The following is a 16,568-nucleotide window of genomic DNA, read 5'->3' on the forward strand; positions in this document are numbered from 1 at the left end:
TCTTGAACTCCTGGCCTCAAGTGATTCTCCTACCTTAGCCTCTCTAAGTGCTGGGATTTTAGGTGTAAGCCACCATGCTCAGCCTTAAAAAAAACTAAATATAAGTAAGAATAAAGTAAGTAATGGTGGTCCAGGTACTTTATTTATTTATTTATAATTTTTTTGAGACATGGTCTCACTCTGTCACCCAGGGTAGAGTGCAGTGGTGTGATCTCGGCTTATTGCAACCTCTGCCCCCTGGGCTCAAGCAATCCTCCCACCTCAGCCTCCTGAGTAGCTGGGACTACAGGCACGCACCACTATGCCCGGCTCATTTTTTTGTATTTTTGGTAGAGATGGGGTTTCTCTATTTTACCCAGGCTGGCCTTGAACTCCTGAGCTCAAGCAATCCTCTAGCTTTGGGCTCCCACAGTGCTGGGATTACAGGCATGGGCCACTGATCCAGGCCCAGGTACTTTATAATTTTATTTAACTTACTAGATCTGCTAAGAAGAGTATATTATGGTCTACAGACCACAGAGATCATGCATATATTTCATATATCGTCCACCACTTTGAAAACTAAGATATGGGTAAATCTTTTTTTTTTCTTGTTGAGATGGAATTTTGCTCTTGTTGCCCAGGCTGGAGTGCAATGGCGTGATCTCAGCTTACTGCAACCTCTGCCTCCCAGGTTCAAGTGATTCTCCTGTCTCAGCCTCCCAAGTAGCTGGGATTACAGGCATGCGCCACCACACCCAGTTAATTTTGTAATTTTTAGTAGAGACAGGGTTTCACCATGTTGGTCAGGCTGCTCTCGAATTCTGGACCTCAGGTGATCTGGCCATCTCAGCCTCCCAAAGTGCTGAGATTACAGGCGTGAGCCACCGCACCCGGCCAGATATGGGTAAATCTTAATTATCTCTCCAGAAGAATACGAATTTGATGAGTTTTCTATTTGCATTTTATTATAGCCAAAGCCCAAGAAATGACCAACTGTTAATGATAAGTATTTTCACTACTGTATCATATCAATCTGGAGCTCAGAGGCTATGTCTGAGCTGTAGATAGAGATTTTGGAGTCATCAGCTTATATGTGGCTGCTGTAGTAATGAGAATGGATGTATCACCTAAGTAGAGTGTAGCCTGAGAAGGCCAGGATAGAATTCTATGGAACAGCAATATTTAAAGTCAGACAGAAAAAGTATGGCCGAGCGGGGTGGTTCACGCCTGTAATCCCAGCATTTTGGGAGGCTGAAGCGGGTGGATTATCTGAGGTCAGGAACTCGAGACCAGCCTGGGCAACATGGTGAAACCCTGTCTCTACTAAAAATGCAAAAATTAGCTGGGCGCGATTGGCGCACCCTGTAATCCCAGCTACTCAGGAGGCTCAGGTGGGAGAATTGCTTGAATCTGGGAGGCGGAGGCTGCAGTGAGCCAACATTGCGCCACTGTACTCCATCCTGGGTGACAGAGCAAGACTCTGTCTCAAAAAAAAAAAAAAAAAAAAAAAGTAATCTGTGAAGAAAAAAATGTCAGAAAGTTAGGTGAAAAACCAGGAGAGAAAGTGGTGACAAGAAAGCCAAGGGAAGAGAATGTGTCAAAAGGAAAGGCTCAGTCAGCAGACTGAAATACATCAGAGCAGTTAAATAAGTCAAAGACTAAAAAGGATCCTACTATCAAAGGTGAGTGACTGCAAATGGGGCAAATAGGGACAAGGAATTTTTTTTTTTCTTTTGAGACAGAGTTTTGCTCTTGTTGCCCAGGCTGGAGTGCAATGGTGCTATCTTGGCTCACTGCAATCTCCGCCTCCCAGGTTCAAGTGATTCTCCTGTCTCAGCCTCCCAAGTAGCTGGGATTACAGTCGCATGCCACCACACCCAGCTGATTTTTGTATTTTTAGTAGAGACTGGGTTTCATCATATTGGTAAGGCTGCTCTCAAACTCCTGACCTCAGGTGATCCACCCACCTCGGCCTCCCAAAGTGCTGGGATTACAGGCATGATGCCCAGCAAGGAATCTTTTTAGGGTGATAGAAATGTTCTAAAAATTATACTGTGTTGATGATCACACAATTCTGCACATTAACTGAAAATCACTGAATTGTATGCTGAAAATGAGTGACTTTTGTGGAATGTAAATTATACCTCAAAAGAATGTTATTCCTTTTTTTTTTTTGAAATGGAGTTTTTCACTCTTGTTACCTAGGCTGGAGTGCAATGGCATGGTCTTGGCTCACTGCAACCTCTGCCTCCTGGGTTCAAGCAATTCTCCTGCCTCAGCCTCTCGAGTAGCTGGGATTACAGGCACCTGCCACCATGCCCAGCTAATTTTTGTATTTTTAGTAGAGACAAGGTTTTACCATGTTGGCCAGGTTGGTCTCGAACTCCTGATATCAGCTGATCTGCCTGCCTAGGCCTCCCAAAGTGCTGGGATTACAGGCGTGAGCCACCAAGCCTGGCTCTTTTTTTTTTTTTTTGAGACAGGGTCTCACTCTGGTTGCCCAGGCTGGAGTGCAGTGGCATGATCTCGGCTCATTGCAGCCTTGACCTCCCAGGCTCAGGTGATTCTCCCACCTCAGCTTCCTGAGTAGCTGGGAGTACAGGTATGAGCCACCATACCTGGCTAATTTTGTGTATTTTTAGTAGAGACAGGGTTATTCTACATTGCCCAGGCTGATCTTGAACTCCTGTACTCAAGCAATCCTCCTGCCTCAGCCTCCCAGAGTGCTAGGATTACAGGAGTAAGCCACTGCACCTGGCCAAAACGGCCTGGGTCTGAGAAGTTTCAATGAAGTAATGAGAAAAAAAACCAGATTTGGATTTAGGAGTAAATTCAAAATGAAGAAATGGAGGCAAGAAGTGAAGACTCTTTCATTTAAGAAATGTGGTTCTAAGGGAAGGAAATAAAAAAATAGTACCTAAAGAGACCCACAAGGTCAAGAAGGGGAGGAAGGTGGTAAGTTTAGTTTTAGATATATTCTGTTTGAGGTAAGACTCTACATAGCTAGTAGACAATTATTCCCTTTTGTTTGAGAAGCAGGAATTGGGGCAGATTGCTTAGTACAAAAGTTCCACGACAGGTGGGCATTGGAGTGAAGCTGGAAAGAGAGCAGCACAGCAGATAAAGGGCCCCAGTTGGTCTCTAGGCAAATTCCATTTCCAGAATTACTGAGCTCAGGGAATATCCATAGGACTTCATCTCTGTCAGCTTCTAGGCATATCAACATCAACTTATTCCTCAGTACATATAGTGAAAAATCTCTCTCTACTCTCCCACTCTCTCCTGTTGCAGTTCTTCATTATCTGGAAGTTTTTCCAGTGTTTAACACAAATCTCTCTTTAAAATTGAGTCTTTTAAAACTTCTCATTTAAGAAAAGATGCTGTGGCTGGGAGTGGTGGTTCATGCTTGTAATCTTAGCACTTTGGGACGCCGAGGTGAGAGGATCTCTTGAGCCCAGGAGTTTAAGACCAACCTCTGTTGCATGGCAAGACCTCATCTCTATTTTAAAATAATAATAATAAAATGTATTTTAAAAAAAGAAAAAATGTTGTGTGCTGTCATGCTTTCTATTTCTAGTATTTATAAGATTGCCAGACATCCTCTTTTTTTTTTTTTTTTAATGAGACGGAGTCTCGCTTTGTTGTCCAGGCTGGAGTGCAGTGGCTCAATCAAGCTCAGCTCACTGCAACCTCTGCCTCCAAGCTTCAAGCGATTTGCCTGCCTCAGCCTCCAGAGTAGCTGGAATTACAGACATGTACCACCATGCCCAGCTAATTTTTGTATTTTTGGTAGAGACGGGGTTTCACCATGTTAGACAGGCTGGTCTTAAACTCCTGACCTGAGGTGATCCTCCTGCCTCGGCCTCACAAAATGTTGGGATTACAGGTGTGATCCATGGCGCCCGGCAGCAAACTACTATTGATTAATATTCATCATAAAGCAAACTCGAAATAATGAAAAAAAAAGTATTTAAAGCTGAGCACAGTGGCTCATGCTTGTAATCCCAGCACTTTGGGAGGCCCAGGGAGGAGGATCGCTTGAGCCCAGGAGTTTGAGACCAGCCTGGGCAACATAGTGAGATTCTCTTCTCAACAAAAAATATAAACAACAACAAAAAATTTGGGCCGGGCACTGTGGCTCACGCCTGTAATCCCAGCACTCTGGGAGGCCGAGGCGGGTGGATCATGAGGTCAGGAGTTCAAGACCAGCCTGACCAACGTGGTGAAACCCCGTCTCTTCTAAAAATACAAAAATTAGCTGGGCGTGGTGGCGCATGGCTGTAATCCCAGCTACTCAGGAGGCTGAGGCAAGAGAATCACTTGAACCCAAGAGGCAGAGATTGCAGTGAGCTGAGATCGCGCCACTGCACTCCAGCCTGGGCGACAGAGCAAGACTCCATCTCAATAAATAAATAAATAAAAACAGGCCGGGCCCGGTGGCTCACACCTGTAATCCCAGCACTTTGGGAGGCCGAGGTGGGCGGGCCACGAGGTCAGGAGATGGAGACCATCCTGGCTAACATAGTGAAACCCCGTCTCTATGAAAAATACAAAAAATTAGCCGGGCGTGGTGATGGGTGCCTGTAGTCCCAGCTACTCGGGAGGCTGAGACAGGAGAATGGCGTGAACCTGGAAGGCGGAGCTTCCAGTGAGCCGAGATTGCGCCACTGCACGCTAGCCTGGGCGACAGAGCTACTCCTTCTCAATAAATAAATAAATAAATAAAACTGATGTTCAGCATCTTTTTTTTTTTTTTGGAGACAGAGTCTCACTCTGTCACGAGGCTGGAATGCAGTGGCCGCGATCTTGGTTCACTGCAACTTCTCCCTCTCGGGTTCAAGCAATTCTCCTGCCTCAGCCTACCGAGTAGCTGGGACTACAGGCGCATACCACCATGCCCAGCTAATTTGTTTGTTTGTTTTTGAGACAGAGTCTCGCTCTGTTGCCCACGCTGGACTGCAGTGGCGTGATCTCGGCTCACTGCAGCCTCTGCCTCCTGGGTTCAAGCAATTCTCCTGCCTCAGCCTCCCAAGTAGCTGGGACTACAGGCTTGCGCCTCCACGCCTGGCTAATTTTGGTATTCTTTTTTAGTAGAGACGGGGTTTCACCATGTTGGCCAGGATGGTCTTGATCTCCTGACCTTGTGATTCGTCTGCCTCGGCCTCTCAAAGTGCTGGGATTACAGGCGTGAGCCACCGCACCCAGTGTTTTTGTATTTTCAGTAGAGACAGGGTTTCACCATGTTGGCCAGGATGGTTTCAATCTCTTGACCTCGTGATCCGCCTGCCTCGGCCTCCCAAAGTGCTGGGATTACAGTTGTGAGCCACCATGCCAGCCACAACATCTTTAATCATCAAGGAAATGCAAACCAAAACCACAAATATACCATTTCAAACTACTAAGATGGCTTAAAAAAATGTTTTGGGACCTTCAAATACTTGTACAAAATGTCCGTAGCAGCTTTGTTCACAATAGCCAACAGGTAGAAACAACCCAAGTGTCCGTTAACAGATGAACGGATAAACAAATTGTGGTATATCCATACAAGGGACTACTATTCAACTCTAAAACAAAATAAAGTATTAATACATGGTACAACATAGATGAACCTTGAAAACATTATGCTAAGTGAAACTATGCAGACAGAAAACCTCAACTATTGTATGATTCCACTTATGTGAAATATAGCAAATTCATAGAAACAAAGGGCACTGGAGATTAACAGGGGCTGGTAGGAGAGGTTAATGGGGAGTTATTGCTTACTGGGCATGGATTCTGCTTGGGGTAATGAAAAATTTTGGAAATAGATAATGACGATGATTGCACGACACTGTGAATGTAATTAATGCCACTGAATTATACACATAAAGATTGTTAAAATGGAAATTTTTCTCATATATATTTGACCACAATTTTAAAAAAAACGAGCTGACTATAAATAGAGTGACTTTAAGTAGAGTGACTATAAACTCCAGAACAGTCCACATTTATGACTGTTGTGTGGATTGTAATTATTGATAGTATACCCCTAGACTCTCAAAGCTATCCCAGTTTGAACAATAAATTATATAGCCTCCCAATCTCTAAGATCTCATTTTGAATGGTTCTGCAATCCTAACATCGGGCATTAGGACCTTACAAAGGTTTTGCGATGACATCACCTCTGGAAAACTAGAACCCACAGGCCTCCAGGGAACCGGAGGCTGGGTGGAAGATGTGTGCACTTCACACAAACGCCCAGCTCCCAAGTGAGAATCATTTCAGTGGTAAATCATCTCTTTACTTCGGGTCCCAAGAGCCCACGACTAAAGGGAAACACTTGCAGAGTGTGTGGGATGGAGTCAGCGACGCCAGAAACAGAGAATAGCCCCACCTTCCCGTCAAGCCACACTCAACATGGCCGCCAGCGTCCATGTGGAGGAGGGAGCGCGCCTCCTCTCGCAGCCCCAGAGGGGCGGGCCCTGGGAACCGAACGAGCTTCAGCGGACCAATGGGGAGAGGAAAGGGGCGGGGTTGGTCTGGGTCTTCGGCCAGAGGGCGGTGAGGTTGACTTGAACTGGCGGGTCTTGTCGTGCCGGGGCTGCCACGTTATTTCCAGCTTTTGAAGTGGATTTTGCCCGCTGGTGTGCCATCGTCAGCGCTTCCGGGTTGAACTCCAGCTGAGCTGATCAGATCCCACCCTACCCAGTGCTTGTCCCTCCTCTTCCAAGCCAGCCCTAGTCAAAGCCTTGTTGGCCCCTCCCTCTCATTCGAGATGACTCATCTCTGTATCCCAACGACGCGGCACCAGGTGTGGCCTGACACGTTTGAGCTTAAAACTTTTTTTTCTGATTATAAAAATATATGCATATTTTAGGAAATTAAGAAAAGCGTAATGGAAACAAAAGTGATTTACTGTCCCATCGGCCAGAAACAATCATAATTAACCTTTGTCATTCTTTTTTTCCCTCTGTATCTATTTTAACACAATCGGGACAATGCTGTATAACTTATGTATTATCGTTTGCATATTAAGTGTTTTTCTTTGTGATTTTAAATGCATGGATAGGATAAAGTATTCCATAGATGAATGACTATGATTTTTATATTTTCCCGTTGAGCATTTAAACTTTGAGCCTGGGCACAGTGGCTCACACCTGTAATCCCAGCACTTTGGAAGGCCAAGGCGGGCGGATCACCTGAGGTCAGGAGTTCGAGACCAGCCTGACCAACATGGTGAAACCCCATCTCTACTAAAAATACAAAATTAGCTGGGCGTGGTGGCACACGCCTGTAATCCCAGCTACTTCGGAGGCTGAGGCAGGAGAATTGCTTGAACCTGGGAGGCAGAGGTTGCAGTGAGCCAAGATCATGCCACTGCACTCCAGCCCGGGAAACAAGAGCGAAACACCATTTCAAAAATAAATAAATAAGTAAAAATAAAAAATAAACTTTGAGTGGATAGCCTCTTGGAGATGGCGCAGGTTGGGAAGGAGAGACAGCTAAGAACTGGCTATTCCACAGCTTCACCTTCTCTTTGCAAAGTTGTTCCACAAGAATTACAAGATTGTAGAGTCTTTCAACATTTTAGGATCTTAGGGTTCTAAAGCAGTACAATTGAGAAACTCAGAATCATAACATCTTGGGTGGGTAAGGACCCTGGAAAAAACAAGTCCAAGCCTCTACCAAATAGTATCACAGTGTCTCAAAAACAAACAAACAAACAAACAAAACCTGTCTCTATTAAAAAAAAAAGAAAAATTAGGCAGGCATGGTGGTGGGTGCCTGTAGTCCCAGCTACTCAGGAGGCTGAGGCAGGAGAATCGCTTGAACCAGGGAGGTGGAAGTTGTAGTGAGCTGAGATCACACCATGGCACTCCGGCCTGCGAAACAGAGCAAAAAGTCAGAAAGAGAGGAGAGAGAGAGGAGGGAGAGAGGAGAGAGAGAGGGGGAGAGAGAGAGGAGGGAGAGAGGAGAGAGAGAGGGAGAGAGAGAGAGAGAAAATTGTAGGAGGAGGTGTGGCAAAAGCCAAATGGTATATTAATTTCCATAGGCCTATATGGCAGAGCATATAGAATAGACCTTCTTAAGGCCAGAAGAGTTTTTTATCCCAAAACAGCATTATCAACTCAGAGTGACTTGTTTTAAATGAAGAATTGAGTTATTTTGGTGGTAAGGAGCAGGTTACCTCAAGTGGTTTAGGGTAAAAGTTTGTTGTGCATTTCATTATAAAAACAGGCATGTTGGAGGGGCCCTGAGATGCTGAGCAGCCCAGTTTCAGAAACAGTTGGGATTCAAAAAGAGGGGGTTTCGGATTCAAGAAAGGGGTAGGGACCACAACAAAGTTGGAAGGTCTGGTTTCCTTGCAGCCAGACTTAATGGATAAGGTATTCATTTGAACTGAGTCTCAGTTTCATCATCTGTAAAATGGAAATAACCATGTAACTGTTCTCTAACTGGACCATTAACAATGTATGGCAGAACAATGAAATCTAAGACCATTATAGGACCCATGACCGGCTGGGTGGTGTTGATTTTTGCTGTTGTTGTTTTTACTTTTCTGTATTTTCCAAATGTTTTATAGTTAATTATGCCTCCCTACTTTTTTTTGAAGAAAAGGCTCTCGGGCTAAAATAAGAGTTGCTAATCATGACAATCATCTCTATTTTGATCAGAAACTTAGAGCCAAAGTTCTTAGTATTCTTCAGCAAGCCCAATGTTCATCCACAAATTATTTCTGGTACCTACAATGTGTAGATGCTAAAAATATGTTGAGAGAAACACAGAGTGGGATCAGACAAGGATCAGAACATCAAGGAGCACTGTCTGGTGGTTTGAAAAAACACATCTTCAAACAACTATAAAACAAATTCAAAAGTCTATAAAGGAGATATAGGAAAATGTGTTGAACAGTTATCAGTGTGGTATATGCAATGCACATGTGAATAGGAATGGCTGAATGGTAAACTGGAGACAGATCATGAAAGCTAAAATGCCAGGTTAAGGAGTGTATTGTTAAATTGGAGGGCTGTAAGTAGCTATTGAAGGGTTTTTAAACTTTTATTATTATTGGCCTGGCGCGGTGGCTCACGCCTGTAATCCCAGCACTTTTGGAGGCTGAGACGGGCAGATCACGAGGTCAGAAGATCGAGACCATCCTGGCTAACACGGTGAAACCCCGCCTCTACTAAAAATACAAAAAATTAGCCGGGCATGGTGGCGGGCGCCTGTAGTCCCAGCTACTCGGGAGGCTGAGGCAGGAGAATGGCATGAACATGGGAGGCAGAGCTTGCAGTGAGCCGAGATTATGCCACTGCACTCCAGCCTGGGGGACAGAGCGAGACTCCGTCTCAAAGAAAAAAAAAAAACCCAACTTTTATTATTATTATTATTTTTTGAGACGGAGTTTCGCTCTTATTGCCCAGGCTGGAATGCAATGGCGTGATCTTGGCTCACTGCAAAATCTGCCTCCTGGGTTCAAGTGATTCTCTTGCCTCAGCCTCCTGGGCAGCTGGGATTACAGGCGCCCACCACCAAGCCCGGCTAACTTTTTTTTAGTAGAGACAGGGTTTCACCATGTTGGCCACACTGCTCTCAAACTCCTGACCTCAGGTGATGTACCAGCCTCAGCCTCCCAAAGTGCTGGGATTACAGGCGTGAGCCACCACCACACCTCGCCTATTATTAATTTTTTTTTTTGAGAAGGATTCTTGCTCTGTTGCCCAGGCTGGAGTGCAGTGGCACAATCTCGGCTCACTGCAACCTCCGCCTCCCAGTTTCAAGCAATTCTCCTGCCTCAGCCTCCTGAGTAGCTGGGATTACAGGCACATGCCACAATGCCCAGCTAATTTTTTTGTATTTTTAGTAAAGATGGGGTTTTACCATGTTGGACAGGCTGGTCTTGAACTCTTGACCTCAAGTGATCCGCCCACCTCAGCCTCCCAAAGTGCTGGGATTACAGGCGTGAGCCATTGCGCCTGGCATATTATTATTATTATTTTGAGATGAAGTCTCCCCCTGTCACCAAGGTTGGTGTGCAGTGGCACAATCACTGCTCAACTGCAGCCTCAACCTCCCAGACTCAAGTGATCCTCTCACCCTCAGCCTCCAAATAGCTGGGAAAATATGTATGCACCACCACACCCAGCTAATTTTTATGTTTTGGTAGAGACAGGGTTTTGCCATGTTGCTCTGGATGGTCTCAAACTCCTGGGCTCAAGCAGTCCTTCTGCCTTGGTCTCCCAAAGTGCTGGGATTATAGGCATGAGCCATTGTGTCTGGCCTACATTTATTATTTCTTAATTTTTTTGAAGACAAAGTCTCGCTTTGTCACCAGGCTAGAGTACAGTGGTGTGATCATAGCTCATTGTAACCACAAAACTCTGGGCCCAAGGGGTCCTCCCGCTTGGCCTCCTGAAGTGTTGGGAGTACCGCAGCATAAGTACCTCTGCACCCGGCTATATTGAAGGTTTTTTGTTTGTTTTGCTTTTTAAATCATGATCTCCATGAAATATGCTTCAAGAAAGCTGTTTTTGGAAATCAACTGGCATAGGAATGAGACTAAAGACTGGCAGACCAATTAGTTACGCCAGCACAATAGTTCAGATGGGAGATAATGAAAATGGACCTTGGCTAGTACATGTGGAGGTAAAGAGGAGGGGCATTCAAATGAAGAGACAGAGCAGATAGTTGGAGATGAAGGTCAGAAGTGCCTATCTCATTAGGTCAAGGAGTTATTACTATCCTTTAAATAATGTGTTTCAAAACTATCTCCACATTTTGATTTTGTAAAATTTGCACTTGTGTCTCCTAACCCCAGGCTGCCAGGCAGGATAATTACGCTAGAGGCTATGAGTGGTTTGCTAGAGTGGAATTAGGGTTTTTCTGTTTCTGTTTTCCAGTACATGTGTGATATTTGGGCCTTGGACAGCAGCAACACAAAGACCTTTTCCATAAGAAAAGGGTTTTGTTTTGTTTTGTTTTGTAGAGATGTGGGTCTCATTATAGCCCAGGCTGGTCTCAAACTTCTGGGCTCAAGCAATCCTCCTGCCTCAGCCTCCCTAAGTGCTGGAATTATAGGTGTGAACCACCACACTTGGCTGAAAAGTTTTATGTTGAGTAACATGTTGCGATAACAAGTGTTTCAGTGCAGACCAACCTGAAAGGGACGCGAAGAGGTGGATAAGGATAGCCTCTCAGGTGTCACAGTATCCCTGCTGAGATTACAGGTGTGAGCCACAGCACCCTGCCCCTTCCTGTGGGCTTCTGTGATCTTACTAAACAGTTGAGCTTCCCTCTTGCAGCCTCTTTCATCATCTTTTCACCCTCTCTCTAGGGTTAGGTAATTCCCACTCACTCAGCCCAACCCTGCACAAGGAGAAAATTCCTGGTAAAGTTCGGGCTGGGGAGTCAGCACCATCTCTTTCTGGCTTTTCCTAGGTAGCCAGTCCTCTTCCACCTCTGGCCTTTTATATTTTTTCTTTTAAGTATGATTTTCTTTGTACCAAAATCATACTAAAAAATAGAAGCAGAAAAGTTCCACTGAAGCTAAAATAGTTTTCAGTTTGAGGTAGCTTAAGGTATATATTTTCACTTAAGCCATAGATTAGAACTTTTGGCACTATGGGAAACTTTTTATAATAGGTGACCATGGAATTATTACTTTAAAGGAAGTTTAACCAGAGATCAAATAGTCTTTCTAAAGGGCCTCCCTTTATTCTCTTGCTCCCTAAGGCATTCTCTGATGTGGCTGTGCTGAGAACCAGAACAGGTTTTTTTTTTTTTTTTTTTTTTTTTAAGCTTTAAAGGAAGGTTAGCTTGTAAAAATAAAACCAGAAAGGCAAAGCACTCAATGCTTTTTTTGTGATGCAAGATCTTATAAAAATCTAAAATCCATATTTACTTCTAGGAACTTTAAAAATATTCGCACATTCATTATTTCATTCAACATTTGTTGGAGCTTCATTATGTTCTATGACCTGTGCCAAATGCTGAGAATAGAAAGAAAAATGAACAATATTCCTTTAAAAGTGCTCTAGTGAATCCAGTGGAGATCTAGTGGAGAAGATACATAAGTGAACAAATAGTTACAATACATTGTGTTGAGAGCATAAGAAATGAGCTGTGGAAGTGCAGAGAAAGGACCACATTATTTCCGTGGAGTGGTTGGAAATGGCTACACAGGAAAGGTAACATTTGATTTGTGTCTGGAAAGAAGAGTAGGAGTTTTCCAGGTGAAAGTAAAGAAAGGTCAACAGAAATATTGTAGGAGCAAAGGCAGGGGGGTGTGATAGAGAATATCATGATTGAAGAATTACAGGATTTAATATTGGCTATGGAGTAATATTTGTGTTGAAAAGGGTGGAAAGGCCAGCCAGGCTCAGTGGCTCATGCCTGTAATCCCAGCACTTTGGGAGGCTGAGGTGGGAGGACTGTTTGAGGCCAGGAGTTTGAGACCAGCCTGAGTAACAAAGTGAGACCCCATCCTTACAAAAATAAAAATAAAAATAATTAGCTGGGCACAGTAGATGTGCCTATAGTCCCAGCTACTTGGGAAGCTGAGCTGAGAGGATCACTTGAGCCCAGGAGCTTGAGGTTGCAGTAAGCAAGATCACATCACTGCACTTCAGCTTGGGTGACAGAGCAAGACTCTGTCTCAAAAAAAAAAAAAAGGCTGGAAATAAGGCTAGATAGGTAGATGGGGATTAGATTTTTTTTTTTTTTTTTCGAGACAGAGTCTCGCTCTGTCGCCCAGGCTGGAGTGCAGTGGCCCAATCTCGGCTCAATGCAAGCTCTGCCTCCCGGGTTCACGCCATTCTCCTGCCTCAGCCTCCCGAGTAGCTGGGACTACAGGCGCCCGCCACAACACCCGGCTAATTTTTTGTATTTTTAGTGGAGACAGGGTTTCACCGTGTTAGCCAGCATGGTCTCGATCTCCTGACCTCGTGATCTGCCCGCCTCGGCCTCCCAAAGTGCTGGGATTACAGGCGTGAGCCACTGCGCTTGGCCAAAAAAAAAATTCTCGTTGTTTTGGGAATCCTTATGTCTTCGTACAAAGGACTAACCGTCTCCTTCTTCCTTCGTTTTCCCTTTCCCTTCACCTTACCTACCCCAGAGAGTGTATTAATGCAAAGATGGATTTGTATCTTTTTTTTTTTTTTTTTTTGAGATGGAGTTTCGTTCTGTCGCCCAGGCTGGAGTGCAATGGCACCATCTCGGCTCACTGCAAGCTCTGCCTCCCGGGTTCAAGCGATTCTCCTGCCTCAGGCTCCTGAGTAGCTGGGATTACAGGCATGCACCACTACGCCCAGCTGATTTTTGTATTTTTAGTAGAGACGGAGTTTCACCATTTTGGTCAGGCTGGTCTCAAACTCCTGACCTTGTGATCTGCCTGCCTCGGCCTCCCAAAGTGCTGGGATTACAGGCATGAGCCACCGAACCGGACCATGTATCTTACTAGATTGTATTTACCGGGACTAGACAAGGAAAGAAACTCTCTGGCTGCCAACCCGCCCTTTTGCAAATCTATAGTCACAGTCCCATAAAACAGATGAAGCACAGGCACGGAAATGAAACAGCTCACCACTTATATAATATTATGTTAACTAGGTACCTTCTTCCTGTCTCTGTTCCTCATCTATGAAATGGGTATAATGATCCTCAGCCTCATAGGGTTATTGGAAAGACTGAATGAACCCATACACCCATAAAGAACCAACCTGGCACATACTAGCATTTGATTGATTTTTTTTTCTTATTTAAAATTTCACTTCTAAAACCCCAATAGCATTTATTAGGCAATAATCAATCACTGTACTGGAGGAGGTATGGCTGGTCCATTATATTTCCAAGCATAATTAATTGTCGTATCTGTGTTACCTCAGTACTTTGCACACAATTCTGGCATTTCACTTACCATACTAGATACTAATTATTTGTTACTAGATACTAATTATTTTTTGCTATTATTTTTATTGAGTTCCTCAAGGACTGAGATCCTGACTGATTAATTTATTCCAGCATCTAGCACAGGACGTGGAAATCTGACTTCTAACCTCAATTTAAGAGATGATTGGTCGGGCCTGGTGGCTCACGCTTGTAATCCCAGCACTTTAGGAGGCCGAGGCGGGCGGATCACCTGAGGTCGGGAGTTCAAGACCAGCCTGACAAACATGGAGAAACCTCATCTCTAGTAAAAATACAAAAATTAGGCGGGCGTGGTGGCGGGCACCCGTAATCCCAGCTACTTGGAGACAGGAGAATTGCTTGAACCCGAGAGGCGGAGGTGGCAGTGAGCTGAGACCGTGCCACTACACTCCAGCCTGCGCAACAGAGCGAGACTCCGTCTCAAACAAACAAAAGAGTCAGGTCTGTGCTAGACGCTGAAAGGAATTAATCAGACAGGATCTCAGTCTTTTAAGAACTTTCAAATACAGAGAAGAGGTGGTAACAAATTATTAGTGTACAATATTGTAAGCGAAAAATCAGAATTGTGTGCTAAGTACTGGGGTAACACAGAGATGGTAATTAATTCTACCTGGAGAAACAGCAGTGCTGAATGAGGGTGGAAGGCAGGAGAATTTCTAGACGCTGAATTTCAGAAGCTTCCGGAACTAAAATGATGCGGAAGTTGAGTGAGTCTCGGTGCGATATTGTTGCTGCACCTGGTCAAGGCCGTTCCGTCAGTGTTTTCAGACACCCTGGGAACGCAGCTGCAGGGGCGGGTCTTCGGTTTGCACGGCTAGAGGCCGCGAAGCAGCAAAGGATGAGCGGAACCTTGGAAAAGGTAACGTAGATTCCACGCACGCGGGGCGCGGGCAGATGGCGGAGGGTGCAGAGCGGGGAGGTGGCGGCGCTCGGACATCCGGGGATGAGACACTGGGGCGCCCAAGATCCTTCCCAGCAGCACATGCGGCGGCCTGGCGTTGAAGGGGCTGAGCAGATTCCTTTCCACCCGGGGCGAACTCTGCCGAGCCGACCCGTGCCACGCCCACACCACATGCCACTCTCTCCACCCAGTTCCTGGAAAAGGGAGAGCGCTGCGATGGGAATCACGACACCAGGATACGGTCCCGATTAACTGTGTGACCTTGGGCAGGTCATTTTATATTTGCATTCAGTTATCAACTTCCAGAATTTTTTCTAAGAATCCAGTTTTGACTTGCTGAACTGATGAGGATGTGAAGCTACCTGGTAATAAGGAAACAGCAGTAATAAACTACGTTTTCTTTCTTTTCTTTTCTTTTTTTTTTTTTGACGGATTTCGCTCTGTTGCCCAGGCTAAAGTGCAGTGGTGCGATCTCGGCTCACCACAACCTTCGCCTTCCGGGTTCAAGCGATTCTCCTGCCTCAGCCTCCTCAGTAGCTGGGACTACAGGCGCGCGACACTATGCCGGGCTAATTTTTGTATTTTTAGTAGAGACGGGGTTTCACTGTGTTGGCCAGGCTGGTCTCGAACTCCTGACCACGTGATCTGCCCGCCTCGGCCTCCCAAAGTGCTGGGATTACAGGCGTGAGCCACCGCGCCCTGCAATAATTAACAACATTTTCGTTTCCAAAACCTTATTTAAGTGACTGTCATAAAACCGTATGAACCACTATAAATGTGTTCCTGGGCTTTCTCCCGTTCCCTTAACAGATTTAACAGATTTCATTTGTGCTCTTTCAATTGTATCATGCTGCTTAGATTAATGACTCATTTTAGCAATTTATATTAAAATTTTGTTTTAGGCATTAATTGTGGAAACTATATTTCCATGATTCATAGGTCAGCATGGTCGTTGCAGCTCGTGGGTCTACCTGTGGTTACCTTGGGGCTGCCCTTGAATGTGTAAGGGCCCACGCCTCACTTCATCCTTTATGAAACAATTCACTTGTTCACGTTAGCCAGTTTGTAAGAATTTGGCCAAATATAGTACCAAGATAATAGAAAAAAAAATCAGAAAGTTTCAAAATTCCATTGTTAAAGATGGTCACACTGGTGACTACACGCCTTGATTTGCCTTGGTTCCAAGAAATGCTAAAAGGGAGGGATTATTTTTCAAGGAATACTATTTCCAACCATTCGGTTCTCCATGTTTCACCATGTTGCTCAGGCTGGTCTGGAACTCCTGGAAAAGAGCCCATGGAAATCTGTCATTAAGGCCAGCATCTGACATGGGTATATAAGGCCTCTTGACGTCTGATGCCACTGTTCTCTTCCCGACTCCTTAGTTGCTTTAGTCAGCTAACCTCGTCATTATTTGCCAAATGTAAGTCTGTTTCAAAGTGTTAGTTAATACTTTACATTTGTAAGGAAAGTCATGGGATTTGTGTCAGACAGTTCTGTCTCTTGTTATGACCTTGGGCAAGTTATTTAACTTCACTGCTTCTGTTTCCTATCTGTAAAATGCAGATGATGCCCACCACATGGAATTGTAGAGATTATAGAGAATAATGTAAATAGGAGTATTTTGTAAGGAATGAAGGATGATGCAAATAATAATACTGATATTATTCTATAGTGAATAAATTTGCATTTACATAATTTCATTTGATCTTCACAATATCACGAGATAATCCTGGCAGATGCAACAGATGAGGAAATGGAAGCCTCATGTCTGGTATAT

At 44.6% G+C, this 16,568-nt stretch overlaps 2 protein-coding genes across 5 annotated transcripts in view; one reads left to right on the forward strand and one right to left on the reverse strand.

Annotated features, from left to right (window-relative positions):
• The window catches only part of RAB6A (RAB6A, member RAS oncogene family), a 112,418-nt gene extending 97,804 nt beyond the window's left edge, over positions 1-14,614 (reverse strand). The window contains exon 1 of one of the 3 annotated variants that reach the window (XM_063672078.1): positions 14,498-14,614. Coding sequence is in view for 2 of the 3 variants with exons in the window: in XM_063672074.1 (XP_063528144.1) it covers positions 6,356-6,396 (41 nt within the window). In the remaining variant the exon portion in view is untranslated. Of the gene's footprint in view, positions 1-6,355; positions 6,470-14,497 lie in introns of those variants that run through there. The other 2 variants (XM_063672074.1, XM_063672075.1) reach the window with 2 other exon arrangements.
• Positions 14,579-16,568, forward strand: part of MRPL48 (mitochondrial ribosomal protein L48) — a 76,593-nt gene continuing 74,603 nt past the window's right edge. For both annotated transcript variants that reach the window (XM_054440911.2, XM_054440912.2), the window contains exon 1: positions 14,579-14,746. In XM_054440911.2, the coding sequence (XP_054296886.2) occupies positions 14,579-14,746 (168 nt within the window). The remainder of the gene's footprint in view (positions 14,747-16,568) is intronic.

Source organism: Pongo pygmaeus, chromosome 9 (genome assembly GCF_028885625.2).
Source record: "Pongo pygmaeus isolate AG05252 chromosome 9, NHGRI_mPonPyg2-v2.0_pri, whole genome shotgun sequence".
In the NCBI taxonomy this organism is placed as follows: Eukaryota; Metazoa; Chordata; class Mammalia; order Primates; family Hominidae; genus Pongo; species Pongo pygmaeus.